At 41.5% G+C, this 15,810-nt stretch overlaps 1 protein-coding gene and 1 long non-coding RNA gene across 2 annotated transcripts in view; both read left to right on the top strand.

Moving 5' to 3' along the window:
• Window positions 1–1,364: 1,364 nt before the first annotated feature.
• On the top strand, window positions 1,365–3,349 carry LOC106816295 (dynein heavy chain 3, axonemal-like). The gene is made up of 5 exons (XM_014820877.1): window positions 1,365–1,519; window positions 1,919–2,039; window positions 2,178–2,370; window positions 2,633–2,665; window positions 3,239–3,349. The coding sequence occupies exons 1-5, from the start codon at window positions 1,503–1,505 to the stop codon at window positions 3,244–3,246; spliced, it is 372 nt and encodes a 123-aa protein (XP_014676363.1). The 5' UTR covers window positions 1,365–1,502; the 3' UTR covers window positions 3,247–3,349.
• Window positions 3,350–14,666: 11,317 nt separating this feature from the next.
• Window positions 14,667–15,810, top strand: part of LOC106816293 — a 1,492-nt gene continuing 348 nt past the window's right edge. Inside the window, exons 1-2 of the long non-coding RNA XR_001394868.1 lie at window positions 14,667–14,829; window positions 15,006–15,810. The exon at window positions 15,006–15,810 is cut by the window's right edge and continues 348 nt beyond it. This is a non-coding gene — a long non-coding RNA (uncharacterized LOC106816293). The remainder of the gene's footprint in view (window positions 14,830–15,005) is intronic.

Genomic DNA, 15,810 nt, shown 5'->3' with positions numbered 1-15,810 from the left:
TATGATCAAGAAATCACGTAGAGTTGGCCTTACAGTTGATAACAGCCAAACTAATTATTATATATATTATATATATATAACTATACAATGAATAGCATCACTAATGTTATTTCTACTTAGCAGTACTTTAGCATAGAATTACTCCACTTAATCGTAGTAATCTATACTAGTATTTACTGCAGTCCATAAGTAACTATCGCCTACCCGATTGCTTGTACAACGCTTGAAGTACACGGACCTACGCGAAGACGAATCCAGCTATACCCGCTCCAATCGGAAATCCTGACCTCCCACGACTTTCTCGCTCCTCGTTTTCATACACCTGAAATTATTCCCTTGTCTGCTATATAGGTCAACGATCTCTGTCTTGGACCCGGCCCAACACTCGAACACACGCAAAACAACATATTGGCTAGGATATATCGCTCGCATTAGCGCGTGAATCTTCTATCTGATTGTTTGTGACGGTTCCTCATGTTCAGGTTGTTCGCAGTGTGGAGTTGTACGTTGTTCGCTATGGAATCGCTGGGCCATGCACCCCCACCCCCACCCCCCCCCCCGTTGGTGGTAGCGTTTCCTTCCACGGCACGGGCAGCGTCCAAGCTTGCCTCGCTCAATGTCAATCTGTGTTTGGAAACTCACTGTTGCAGCCAGCACCACCAGCGGTCAAGAAATCAGTTAGAGTTGGTACAGTTGGATTACACAAATAATGTTATATATATAATATATATATATATATATATATATATAATATATATATATATTATATACTAATACATTGAATTATTGTTTAATCACATTTATTTTTACCAGTGCTCGCCACGCGCCTGGGCAGTTTCCCCCGCGTCCTGCCGGTATCTCTTGTAAGTGATTGTTCTTGTTATTCTTCAAGTAAATTTTTATTGTTATTAAGGTGATACGCGGCTATTGCAAATATCTTCGCGTAATGCAAAACTCGCGCTGTAAATCAAGAAAACAGCAGCGACGCTGATACCATTAATTTACCTTTCACGATACATTAAGTAACTACTTTGCCTACGCGACAGTGGGTGGTGGCGATACTCCCACTTCCCGCGGGTCGTCCGCGCCTAATCGCTCACACACATGGCCCGTGATAGTGTCACGAGTTAATAATACTTATTATGCATATATAAGTATGTAATATAAGATATATAAATTCTGTAAATAACATGAATAATCTATATAAGTATATAGACCATATATAAGCAGTTATATCAGCTCTTGATGGTATAGCCTCATAGTTAGAAATACTGGACAATGCGAGGACAATTTCATTAACTAGCCTCAGTAATCTATTGCTCATCATATTTAATTAGACTTGATCAGATGGGGAGGTGCATGCCGCAATTATTGTTGCTTTGGTTTCTAATTAATTTCCATGTATAATATATTTGTTTAATGACTGCTTAATACTTACGTCAGCTGGTGACTACAAGCAAAAGAAAGCTCTCTCGCCAATAAGACCAGCTAAGAAGAAGAGGATGGATAGTAATAATAGGTATAGTGTTTCAACGATAGGTGTATAGATCTCTATATAATTATGATGAGGGTGAATCGTGTAATATCTCTTTATGTCTCCTGATGCTATCCAACATTGTGCAGGTGTATGTAAGAATGAAGATGTAACGTTCCTTATGCAAAGGCTGTAATTAAGTAGAGGTATAATGTTTGCTATTCACAATCGTGACACTTACACTTATCCTCTTGCTCCCCTGATGGGACATAAGGCCGTACGAATAGTGTCCCTCCGGTGGGATCTGTCCTGGGCAGCCTGCATGCAGCGTCTGTCCTCGCGAGAAGCCCATCTCCTTCAGTTCCTCCTCCACACTTCTCCTCCAGGTGGTCTTGAATCGCAATCGTGAATTGAACCTTAATTAGGTTATTGGATGTTTTCCAGGGACTGGCAGGCTTGTAGTGCTAGCCGGCCTGCTTCTCCCTTAGAGCAGATAGAGATAATGGAACATCATGAGCTGCAGGAGTCTAGGAGTGAGCAGGAGCCAAGCAGCAGTGACCTTGAGGCAAGTTGAATGCCGCATCTCCTGATATATTACTGCACGTAACGTCTGGATAAACACCTGTACAAACAATGAATAGATTTCTCTGCAAATATTGATCGTTCTGCCAAGTTTTACCGACGAAGGTTTCGATTATTACAGAAGTACAAATTTTACATTGAAAATGGCATCAAGGGAGCGATGTTAGCTGTACCGCCTAGCGATCAAATGAAGAATGTGGAGCGAAGAATTTGTGTGGCTCGGGGTATGGGAGCGAAGCATAAGAAGAAACTACTCGAAGAGTTGAATACTGAAGTGGAAAACAACTACAGATTCAGTCTTCAGCAAGCCATCGGTAAACTGCCGTTGTTTGTGTAACGAGTGACTGCACATCCAATGTTTGTATCAAAGTAAGGTGTTGGTTCGCATAGAATAACGTTAACCAAGTGTTCGTGCAAATCTATCAAAACGCATCTAGTGTTCCTACTGATCTGTCTTTCTTATTTTACATGTTTAGCACTGAGTATGAATATTATGTTTTATGCACAGTAATAGTGTTTGCAAGTGCACCAACATTACCAATGTTAGTCCAATGATGTCATGGTTATATTTTTCAGTGGATTACATATTGAAAGATCCACACGAAAGGGGTAGGTTGAAAGTGTTTGCATCACCAAAAACCTTTCCATTAAGGTATAATATCAAGCATTTTAAGTCAGTTGTGTTTGTAAATAATGTTATTGAATAGGACTGATAATGTGTATCAGTCACGTGAAACAAAATATTTGTTAAAATTTTAAAAAAGCAATTATTAATTCTGTTTTGATTTTTGTCATAATTTTGCACTGGAATGAGTAACATCCCTATTTGTGGTAAACTACAACAAATTTTGTTGTCACGCCAAAGCACTAGTCAAACCTTTATGTCTAAGATATTTATCCGATAAAGCATCAGCGTTTCGAAGTATTGATTTATAAAATACGATAAAATTTTATGGAGTGGTCAAGATAAATTTGTTAAAGTTTATAAACAGTTGTTGCAAAAATAAGCAATTGGTGCTGCCATGCAACCACACTTGGTGTAAGAGGACGAATGTTTTTAAAGTAAGGAAATTGATCACAGCTTGTCATGGACTTCACCATCGAATTGTACTACAAGGTGAATAGCATTTGGGTTGAAGTCGTGCATGGCTTGCGTTGTTGATTTGGGACTGTCTGCTGTAGGCTTGTAAGGTCACCGGTACCATAGCGTGACTCATTCAGCAATGCTAAGCAATGTCTGAGTCAGCACCTGTTCATTACGAATCCTGTGATGCAGAGACTGCACAATCTCTACCAGGACAGGTATCTATTGATGCTCCCACTTGTCTTGGTTTATATCCTCAGTTCTTATTTTAATCAGAAGCCCTCATCGATACTAGCATGAACATGATCCTCACAAACACAAATGTATACAATATATGTTAGTGACTTGATAGTAGTAATATCTAAATATAAATAACAAAGTAAAATTTTGTTTTTTCATTTTTTTTATATATATTTTTTTATATATTTTTTTATTGTTTAATTGTTCAAACCAGCACGGTTGAGTAAAATTAACTTTGTTATTTATATTATTCTACCAACCGAATGAACTTATTTAATGAGTAGTAATATCGTGCGTAGTAATAATGCATTATTGATAACGTTAGCATTTAGTTTGGGAAGGATAGTGTCAAAGGTAAATCTCGTAGGTTTGCTGTGTTGATTAGGGTTTAGACAGCTGGCATAAGATAACTTTCGCGTGTTACGCTCGTGATTCTAGGTACGCCGACGTGAGATTCGTGTCGTATCGACAGATGAGAGAGGAAGCCTTGCCTCTGAGCCCGTCCGACTTTGAGCAGGTGGTCAGAAGGCAGTGCAAGTGCGTGAGAGAGGTCCTCGTAAACAGGTGAGTCGCGAGACAGGCGTAGAAAGCCCAGCCTCGCACGCGAGCGATATCTAACGTGGGTGGTCACATCTAACAATGCAGGGGACATGGTGTGACCGCTCGTCGGGGACTACCTCGCATTTACGTGCGTTGACATTTTGCGTGTTGCGGCGGACATATACAGCCTGACGCACGGACGCACGGACACCTGTGCTGAATGTAATTATAGGTGCATCATGTTCCCGCGCATGACCACAGACTGCGCATGTGCCATGGTGGAGTGAGGGATGCTCCTGTGTTACGATGAATGCGTATCTGCTCTTTTAATAAACTAGTATAGCGATGTTTTTCAACAGTAGTGGGCATCCCTATGCAGTGGCTGCTCGGCCTAGGCCTAAATACGTATGACACAAACACTAATTAAAAATACCCAGAGAGTTTTGACCCATACGCAACCCACACTTTATTCATGCTAAATGCACAGATTCAAGGTTCATATGCTCCGATCAAAACATTTGCTAGCTAAATTATGCACATTTCCAGCGTGTAGTCGGATCCTGTTTCACAGACTAAAATGGCCGACCGGTCACGGTGGCAATATGTCACTGGCTGCGCACGCGAGCGATATCTAACGTGGGTGGTCGCATCTAACAATGCAGGCAGATAGGTGCGATATGATATGACTACTAGGCACTTAGGATATGACTACTAGGCACTTAAAAAAAAAAACCCTAACCCTAACCCTAAAAAAAAAAAAATTAAATTAAATTAAAGCGCCTAGTAGTCATATCATATCGCACCTTTCTGCCTTCTGCCATTTATGTGCGTTGACATTTTGCGTGTTGCGGCGGACATATACAGCCTGACGCACGGACGCACGGACACCTGTGCTGAATGTAATTATAGGTGCATCATATTCCCGCGCATGGCCACAGACTGCGCATGTGCCACGGTGGAGTGAGGGATGCTTCTGTGTTACGATGAATGCGTATCTGCTCTTTTAATAAACTAGTATAGAGATGTTTTCCAGCAGTAGTGGGGCTGATAGGGTCTATGTCCTCCAGGGTACTGCCGGAACGTACCCTGGGTACGGTCCGGTATACCGGAACGTACCCTGGTAACTATATCTAGCTGATATGGTTAGGGTTAGGGTTAGGGAGTAGGCGTAGGCGACTCCCTAGACTCATTAGTGGAGTAGGCGAGGTACGGTCCGGCATGTTAGATAGTAGTATTTAGTACCAGGGTATGTTCCGGCAGTACCCTGGGGGACATAGACCCTATCAACAGTAGTGGGCATCCCTATGCAGTAGCTGCTCGGCCTAGGCCTAAATACGTATGACAAAAACACTAATTAAAAATACCCAGAGAGTTTTGACTCATACGCAACCCACACTTTATTCATGCTAAATGCACAGATTCAAGGTCCATATGCTCCGATCAAAACATTTGCTAGCTAAATTATGCACATTTCCAGCGTGTAGTCGGATCCTGTTTCACCGACAAAAATGGCCGACCGGTCACGGTGGCTATATGTCACTTCACGACAGAATTGCACAATTTCTCGACAACACCAATCTTACTTTCATGCTTTCTAAACGTCCACATGACGCAGAACGTTTACCTTAACGTGTATGATGCAGATTCGTTCACTCTAGTACTGATGTTTACCACACAAAAATCTGAAAAGTAGTGCAACGTTGAACAATTAGCAGAAGGGTACTGATCGATGGTTGCCTCCTAAACCTCTTAAGCTCTATTCTAAAACAAGTGAATGCGTAAACGAAAAGCGAGTGCGGAAAACTAGTATGCCAACGTTTATGTTTATTGTTCATTCAATACTCATCTGTTAATTATTCCATCAGGGTGCAAAATTAGTTGGAGGGCCAGTAACATTGGCAAAACACCGGCCCTCCGAGCTGGTGGTTTCAGACGTGTTAGTGAGTACCTATACATTTTTGTTTATAGCATTCATGAGCAATTAGCCTACATTACTGTTTTACCTGAAGGATATCATGCCGTAATTTATCAACATTTTACAAATTTAAAATCATGAATGCAAGCGTGAAACATGACGTTGACAAAAACACTTCAGACATCATTCACGATCTACATTATACTTATAGTTTGTTCAACAGCTACTATACGAGATGCCGCACACTACAACATTTTTCCGACAAGCAAGATCTTGCGATCAACTCGGGTCAGTGAAACAGTCGATCTTGTCTTTATTTTTGATAAAAAAACAAAATTTGTGAGAGATGGTAAATTATGGTGAGGGTAAAATGGCCGACCGGTCACGGTGGCTATATGTCACTTCACGACAGAATTGCACAATTTCTCGACAACACCAATCTTACTTTCATGCTTTCTAGACGTCCACATGACGCAGAACGTTTACCTTAACGTGTATGATGCAGATTAGTGCACCCTAGTACTGATGTTTACCACACAAAAATCTGAAAAGTAGTGCAACGTTGAACAATTGGCAGAAGGGTACTGATGGTTGCCTCCTAAACCTCTTAAGCTCTATTCTAAAACAAGTGAATGCGTAAACGAAAAGTGAGTGCGGAAAACTAGTATATGCCAGCGTTTATGTTTATTGTTCATTCAATACTCATCTGTTAATTGTTTCATCAGGGTGCAAAATTAGCACCGGCCCACTGGCATATATGCTGGCAAATTATTTGGAGGGCCAGTAACATTGGCAAAACACGGGCCCTCCGAGCGTGTCCGACGTGTTAGCGAGTACCTATACATTTTTGTTTATAGCATTCATGAGCAATTAGCCTACATTACTGTTTTACCTGAAGGATATCATGCCGTAATTTATCAACGTTTTGCAAATTTAAAATCATGAATGCAAGCGTGAAACATGACGTTGACAAAAACACTTCAGACATCATTCACGATCTGCATTATACTTATAGTTTGTTCAACAGCTACTATACGAGATGCCGCACACTACAACATTTTTCCAACAAGCAAGATCTTGCGATCAACTCGAGTCAGTGAAACAGTCGATCTTGTCTTTATTTTTGATAAAAAAACAAAATTTGTGAGGGATGGTAAATTATGGTGAGGGCTGGTAAAAAAACTGCTGTTACCAGCCCCCAGGGCCGGTACAAAAAATCTGAATTTCTTCCCATATGTCCATGTTTAATTATTTCAATGTTTCCATGCTCGACTATTTTTAAATATTTACAGTGTTTAAATTATATACGATAACATCGATCTAGTCTCCCAGATTGGTTTTAATTTAATTTCGATGTACGTATCACAGAAAACATCTTTACTAGCCATAGGCCCATAGATCTCCAGAAGATTGCTAATCGATTGCAAGGTAAAGCTTGTCTATAAAATAAAGTAGTTTACGAATAAGTGGTTATAATCACTATTATGCACAGTGGCACTTCTAACATTTAGGAGTTCGTAAGTAATTAATCTCTCGCGATTCATAAGTAATTAGGAGTTCATAATGTTCATGAGTAAGTAATTCATGAGTAAGGTTCATTCATAAGTTCATAAGTTCATTAGGAGTTCATAAGTAATTAATCTGACGCGAGAGAGCGTCAAAGTATATTTGCTCTTCTGAAACCGAAATATTGGCCTCACGGTGTACAGTTAGATGGCATGTCCAGCGATATACCTTCACCTATTATGGTCTTGAAGTCAAGCCACTTTATGGCAGAGCCGCCATTAGAGAGACAAGAGGTTCTGATTGTTGCAACCTCGGCATCAGTCAGGATACGATCGTACACGTTCAGGTCAGCTAAATCCCCCACGAATGCTTCTGTTTGATCAGTGTCCGTCTGTGTATTGTCAACATCCTGTCCTATTATGAAGTTAGCCCCTGTGTCAGCGATGAAGTTCACTTGTTGCGAGGTAATGCCAATGTATTTTTCGTGGTCATCCACGAAGACTGTGTCCAATCTGGTAGTACTGTCGTAGGTTGTGCATAGAAAGTGCCAGGTGCCATCGGTAATATTCATTGTAATTTTGCTGTGGAAATAGAGAATTAAAGCGGCTCTAAGTCTAAGCAATATTAAAGCTGCGTTCAATAATTCATGCGTTAATTTAATATCCTGATATTGGGATAAAAAAGGTAATATGAACATGTTACTATAGCTTATACTCACTGACTTTCACTTTGGTCCGTCCATATATAGAATACAGAAGTTCCACCAGGTTGGAGTATCAATTGCATCTCTTCGTTGGAGTTGCCATCTCTATGGTATGTCCACACCGTGGGCAGAGCAATCGATCCAACTAGTAACGCGACACACGAAGGAAATCCGCTTGGAACTCTCAAGCCAAGACCACACGGAGATTTGCTAAAGCGCCAAAACGAAAGGCCGTTTTTGATGCGCAGTAACCATCTAAATTCAGATTTTGTTGGGAAGTGCATGGAGTAGTCCCAGTCATGCGGTCCCAGTAATGGAGTAGTACTGGAATGCTTGCAAAAGTATATGTCCTGATTCACCTGTTTAGAGAAGAATAGGAATCTACATAATTAAAAAAAGACGACTAATCAAAGGTTGTTCTTTTCCTTTGATAACTAAATCATCGGCATTGAAAAGAAATTTTTACTCACCGTGACAATGTATAATCAATATATAGGTAATGTGGGTAAATTTAGGTTTGGATAGCATGTATTTTGTAATCCCCGCATTTAGGCATAAACTATATATATACCCCTTCTACCTGTTCTAGTAATAGAAGGAAGAAGGAAGTAAAACAACACGACAGCGTGGCAGCGTGACATAACACTGGCCATGCACCAGTTAATAGCATTGATTATCCTCACATAATATTGAACAACAACACGTACACGGGTATACGAGCAGCTAGTGCGCTCGATTGCTTACTTTTTCCTCTCCAAGTAGCACAGCTCAGTAGCACAGTATCAGCTGTAGCTCACGAGCTTGTTGCATCAGGGGCCATATGTTGGAGAGGAGCTTGACATGTAGCAAGCGTGCTGTCGCGCACGTGAAGCCTTCATCAGCTTCATCTGCCATGCATGAACAGCGCAGCGTAACATGGCTCGCAGCATAGGTAGATATGACGCGCTAGTAAGCCCGTGTCGAGCGTACAGAGTAAAGTATCTTCCTTACCTGCGTTGCTCACAGTCACAAGGCAACGCCCAGCAATGCCAGGCTCATTGACGCATACATCTTCTCCTGCGTGCCACTTCCCTTTGGTAATAAATTGCACAAGCATGTCTCTTGCACCATTGTAACCGTTGCTATACATACGCAATACTTGGCTTTAACGCCATCAAATAAGTACCTGCAGCATTATTATATTAATCATTTGACCGACGTTGTCGTCACAAATTACAATAAATATAGTAGACCCAGAATAAAAAAATCGTAAAATGTGTTTTCTCCCTTAAGGTAGTACAATAAGTGATGCAGTTTGCAGCGGACCAATTTTCTTGTCACGCATGTTTATTATTAGCTGCTTTTGTCTGTAATGGCTATCTGGGGTCGTTGGTGATTATGTAGTAAAGGCCTCCGCTCGACGTGGGTTCGTCGGCTCAGCAATGAGCGTGAGCTTCGTGCCCAGCAGGAATTTCAACAGACACTCCGCAAGCTACTGCGAGTTTCAGCTCCGCGAGACCAACACATTTGTGAGGGTGCCAGCTGTCTGTGCAGCTATGGTGCACGAGCGGTCACATGACGGCGAGTGCAGGCTGAAACCAAGTCGATATGGTCGCTAGCATACTCGGAATAACTAAATACCATGCGCCGCACACTGAGCAGGAATCTTCACATACCCTGCACACGCTGAAGTTGTCAGCCTCCCGGAACCAAAATATCAACCACGACAGATATTCTCAATTATAATTCTAATAAGGCGAGACCATGAAACTCAAGTGAAAATCGACCGCACACGTAAGGTTTCTGCTGAGCATGAAACCATGCTCCGTGCTGAGCATTATGAAACTCATGCTTCCGTGCTGAGCAGGAAGCCATGTCCCAGGCTGAGCATGAAAGCTCACTGCCCCTGCTGACCATGAACTCATGCCCAGGCTGAAGCATCGACACCATGCTCGTGCGAGCATTGAACTCATGCTCTGGCCTGAGCATGAAAACTCATGCTCCGCGGCTGAGCATAGAAAACTCCATTCTCTGTGCCTGAGCATGAAACTCATGCCCAGGCTGAGCACAAAACCATGCTCGCGTGCTGAGCCGCACAGAGACTCATGCTCCCGTGCTGAGCCATGAAATCATGCTCCGTGCTGAGCGATCGAAAACTCATCTTCTCGTGCTGAGACAGAAACCATGCTTCGCGTGCTCAAAAAAAGCATGAAATCATGCTCGCGTGCTCAGCATAGAACTCATGCTCTTGCGAGCATCGAAACCATGCTTCGGCTCAGCATGAAACTCATGACTCCGTGCTGAGGCATGAAACTCATCGCTCCGTGCTGAGCATGAAACTATGCTCCTGGCTGAGGCATGGAACAACTCATGTCTCCGTGCTGAGCATCTAAAACTCATTGCTCAGCTGAGCATCGAAACTCATGCTCCGTGGCTGAGCATGAAACTCATGCTCCGTGCTGAGCATGAAACTCATGCTCCGTGCTGAGCATGAAACTCATGCTCCGTGCTGAGCATGAAACCATGCTTCGTCTGAGCATGAACTATGCCCGTCTTCAGCATGAACTAGCTCTTGCTGAGGCATCGAAACTCATGCTCTTGTGCTGAGCATGAGACCTCATGTCTCCGTGCTGAGCATTGAACTCATGCTCCGAAGCGAGCATTAAAACTCATGCTCTGTGCTGAGAATGAAAACTCATGCTCGGCTACATTGAAACTCATGCTCGTGCTGAGCCTGAAACTCATTCTCCGTGCTGACATGAAACTCATGCTCCGTGCTTGAGCATGAAATCCATGCTCCAGCTGAGCATGGAAACTCATGCTCAGGTGGCTTGAGGCATGAAACTCATGCTCCAGGCTGAGCATGGAAACTCATTCTCCGATGCTGAGCATGAAACTAAGCTCTGTGCTGGAGCATGAAACTCATGGCTTTCGTGCGAGCATGCGAAACTCAGTTGCTTCCCGTGCTGAGCATGAAACGACATGCTCCGTTCTGAGGCATGCGAAACTCATGCCCGTGCTGAGCATGAAACTCATGCATCTGCTAGCTAAACTCAGCTCCAGGCATGAGCAGAAATCATCTCGCAGGCTGAGCATAAATCCCTGCTCCGGGCTCAGCAGAAACTCATGCTCCGTGCATCAGCATTAAAACGTCATAGCTCCGTGCTGAGGGACATGAAACTCATGCTCCCAGGCCTGAGCAGAAATCAATGCTCCGTGCTGAGCATGAAACCATGCTCCAGCTGAGCAGAAAGCTGCATGCTCGTGCTTACCCATGCAACTCATGCTCGGTGCTGGAGGCTATGAAACTCATGCTCCGTCGCGGAGCATGAAACTGCATGCTCCGTGCTGAGGCATGACATAGCTCATGCTTCGTGCTGACATGAAAACCATGCTTCGTAGGCTGACATCGTAACTCATGCTCCGGGCTGTAGCATGAAACTCATGCTCTCAGCTCAGCATGAAACTACATACTCCGTGCGAGCATGAAACTCATGCTCCGTCTGAGGCCTGAAACCATCGCTCCAGCTGTGCATGAAACCTATGCTCGTGCTGAGGCATGAAACTCATGTAAGCATAGATTGTACATGTATTGTATTGACATCTCGACCATTAAAACAAACAAAACATGGTGACAAACTAAGCCTCCATATAACACCTAACACATAACACTACTTTGCTGGGTAACACATGCTACACAGTCACTAAGCCCGCGCGTAGGCGCGGGGTTCCAGCGTAGTATATACAAATACCTGTAAATACTCTTGTCCTTTAAAATCCTTTAAATATCTTGTCCTTTAAAATTGATCCGTTTGAGAGCATGTATTTTTTACCTTTTGTTTTATTAGCTCATCTGACGTAGTCCAATTCTAGCACCATGTGTTGGAAATTGTTTTGCCGTTGTGTTTACGATAGTGTGATCCATACATGGCTAATTTGGTGTTTGATGTTTCCAGGAATCTCTCTATACTGAGATCATGCTAGTCAGTCACGACTTCCAGATTGATTATGTGAGCAAAACTGTTTCTAAGAATCGTTTGAATAAAGCATGGCCACTGCACGTGAGTCGCATGATCTGAAGGCCTACATATATACATATATATATAATAGCAGGGTAATATAGGGAATCTAAAAATAAATAATAAAATTATAATAATAAGAATTAAAAATTAAAAATAGAAAATTAATAAAAAATAAAATAATTCCCTATTAGCTACTCTGTAATATAAATTATATATAAGTATATATATATATATATATACTTACTACTAGCATTCTATGTTCATGTTGCTTGCTATACTTGGATACACAGTATTGATACTACTATATATTATCCACTGAATGATATAACATAATACAAGATATTATACAATATACAAGATATATTGAGTTCGGGGGCGAGAGAGCAAATTTTTATACCATAGTACAGAGATATTATTATACAATATACAAGATATTATTATACAATATACAAGGCATTTCCATTTCCGTGTGCGAAGCACAACAACATACAAATTAATTTCTATGCAGCAGCCGTAAGTAGATGTGTTTGTTGATTTTTGTGAGTCATTAAAACTTTGATGGAATTTCCATTTTAGGTTGTTGGAGTGGAAGGAACATTTTGATTTTTCATCTTGAGTTTGGTGAGTCATGAATCAGAAGTTGTTGGGTCAGCATTTCTGACCCAGGTGGGTTTTCACGTAACCAGTTGGCTTGAGTAACAGTGTGTGAGTGGGCCTACACTCCTAAAAGTAGTATAGTTAGTAACTAGGCTCATTAGTTAACAGTGCTGTAATATAATTTGAGCAAGAAATGTTTCACTGCTGAGAGTTCCCATGAATATTCGTATAGAGTTCTCGTGGAGTTCTATACATGTGTGTTCTGGAGTACAAAGAGCGTAATCGGGAGAACATGGTAAGAGAGAAAGAGAGAGATAGCGATAGAGATAGAGATAGAGAGAAAGATAGATAGATAGATAGATAGAATACTCGGGTGTACATAATAAAAGAAATACTCAGTAGTACATAATAATAGAAATACTCAGGAGTATATTACAAATAAGAGTGATGAGGAGTACGTGATAAAATGGATAACTCGCTGGTGCATAATGACACAACGTGTCCACGCAGCAACCTCGTTGGGAAGACATATGGAGATATTTTGTCGTTTTAACACACAACTCCAACACACAACTGAATTTGAGAGTAACCAAAAATAATGGTGGACCTAGTTTGTTTCATACTCAACAAGAAGACAGCACAACTGGGCTGACACCATCCCAGCCACCAGGTGGCAGCATGGGATTACAAACTGATGTGTCAAACAATTCATAAAACAATATTAATAGCCATACTCAACACAACGTATTCTTTTGTTACGCGCTCCTGATACATCTGTGGTTTTTTGCGCACTTTGAAGGTCGTCCTACCGGCCATGTTCTTCATTCCTGGCAACGACATCAATGGCAACTACGAGAACAGCTTGGACGCTCTCTACCAGATCGGCAACGATCTCAAGCTGCTTGTCGTCTCCCTGTCTACCTGATGTCCATCGCCTTCTACAACTTCTTTGGTGGTCTTGCCGTGACAAAGTCGATGACGGGTATGACTTCTGGTCACTTGAGGATCAGTGCATTTTTATAACTGTCACAGTACCAGTTGTACTGATCTATGTTATTCATTTATCATATTATTTATATGTTTTCTATGTATCGTGTTTTATGTTATTATTATATCGCATTATGTATTATTATGTTGTTTCCTGCTCATGCTAAAGCACGGGTGTTCTTTTGTTGCTTCAGCGGTGCATCGATCCCTCGTGGATGCCTGCAGGACCATCGTTGTGTGGGGAGTCGGTCTGCTTGTCTACAGTGCCTTCGACCCTGTACGTACTCAGAGTAAATCCGCTCTATCGGCATTCTCCCTGGGTGGCCACGATACAACCGCGTTTAGTTTCATAGCCATTTCGTCTAAGTCTAATATGTAAACGTACTCTAAATTGGATTTCAGTCGTACATAGAATGTTTTATAGACTAAGCTATTGTTGTCACTCAGTATCTGTGTATCGGTGGATTCTATATGGAGCGTACGTGTCATTACGGTTTTATATATTTCTGTTACAGAGTTTCAAAGAACCTTTTTAATAAAAGGCTGGAGTCCTCATCACAGCAAGTTGAGTAAATCTTTGTCTTGACCAATGCCCTGCTATCTTGCTGGCAGATGTGTTTTATGGCAAATCATTGATTTCTGCGAACATTAACACTGCTTGAATAGTATTGGCCCTTTGTTGGTGAAAAATCATTAACATTGCATTCCGTTTCATTTTTACTTGTGTACTACAAGTTATGGATTCCGTTATGCATTGTTTTCCATAGAAATTATGGTGAATATTCAATCTATAATTGAGTTATGAAATAAATGTTACTCAATGTAACAATTTTTTGTGGGAATGTTGTCCTACCCCATCATGGTTATAGGATGATAATTATGTATACCGTAATAGATATTGAGTGATGAATATTAGGGTTTTAGCTATTTCATTAGTTCACAACTTTTAAGTTTTGTTTATTTTTTCTTAGCAATATCCGTTTCAGAGTTGACAGCTTTATCGTTCCTCGGTGATCGGACACGCTTGATCTAATGAGTGTTGGTCTGCCTACCTATGTACTGCTGGAAGTTACCCTCCCCCTACATCCCAGTCACCGCAGTGGGTGCATGCACTGGGTGGGCGTGGCGCTGACGATGGTCGGTCTCGCGCTGGTCGGTATATCCAGCGTACTCAACAAGATCAACAAACACGAGCCATAGGTGAGTGTCTCTTTATCTCCACTTTTGCGTCAATAGACACGTGAACAGAATCTGGTCTCTGTGTATTTGTAGTTGAATTTTTTTTATACTGCCTCGAAACTTTGACAATCCATAGTATTTATATTATATAGATATACATATCTAAATTACAGCTCAGAGTGGTATTTATTTTCCAGTGCGCCAATCATAATCGTTGTAAACGGATGAACGCGTGCCGACGGCAGCGGCGACATGAACACGTCGAGAGGCTTTCATGCAAACGATTCTAGTGCTATAACCACTGCGCCAGGGCACGATACAAGGACACCACACACCGATGTTACACGTAGACGCATGAAGCTAGCTCGTCTTCGGAAATACTATTCTATTGCAAACAAAGAACCAGCGTATTAGCTGAACACGTTTCTGCGATATATAGACAGCTTCTCCGACTTTTTTAATATTTACGTCCATGAGCCGATTACATTCCAGGGATGAAACGTCATGATCTTATGTATTCTGAAAACGATGTGACGTCAGTTATATTTACTTGCTTTGCTGTCGTTATTTATTATTTAATTAATGTAATTAACTAATGATGATTAATTAACTTATTAGTGTGCGTGTTGGTAGTAACAATGCTGTCCAGTGATGTTAGCTGTGCTTAGAAACATAGATGGACGGATAAGTAGTTAGGTAGATAGATGGATAAGTAAATGGCTAGATGGATGGGTAGATAGATAGATGTATAGATATATACGCGGCTCGATATAGACACTGCCTTTTATTACGCTTTGAATAACGAGCAACTCCGTTGTCCGCGCGTTATATCAACTGATACTGCATTAACATGTAATTATACACGATGTACACAATAATATCGATAGATAGATATAGATGGATATATAAATTAGATTTTGCTTGGTGCGTCTTTGGAATAACGCGTACGGTTCTCAGTGCGGGGATACAGGATATAGTTTTCCGTTACCCTACAGTATTTTA

This window comes from Priapulus caudatus, unplaced genomic scaffold, assembly GCF_000485595.1.
Source record: "Priapulus caudatus unplaced genomic scaffold, Priapulus_caudatus-5.0.1 Scaffold1338, whole genome shotgun sequence".
NCBI classification, from domain to species: domain Eukaryota; kingdom Metazoa; phylum Priapulida; class Priapulimorpha; order Priapulimorphida; family Priapulidae; genus Priapulus; species Priapulus caudatus.
This window is presented reverse-complemented; position numbering and strand designations above follow the sequence as displayed.

Coding starts and splice junctions, on each gene's coding strand:
- LOC106816295 (XM_014820877.1), top strand. Junction 2,040..2,177: donor CAAGCAGCAGTGACCTTGAG/GCAAGTTGAATG, acceptor CGATTATTACAG/AAGTACAAATTTTACATTGA. Junction 2,371..2,632: donor CAGTCTTCAGCAAGCCATCG/GTAAACTGCCGT, acceptor TATATTTTTCAG/TGGATTACATATTGAAAGAT.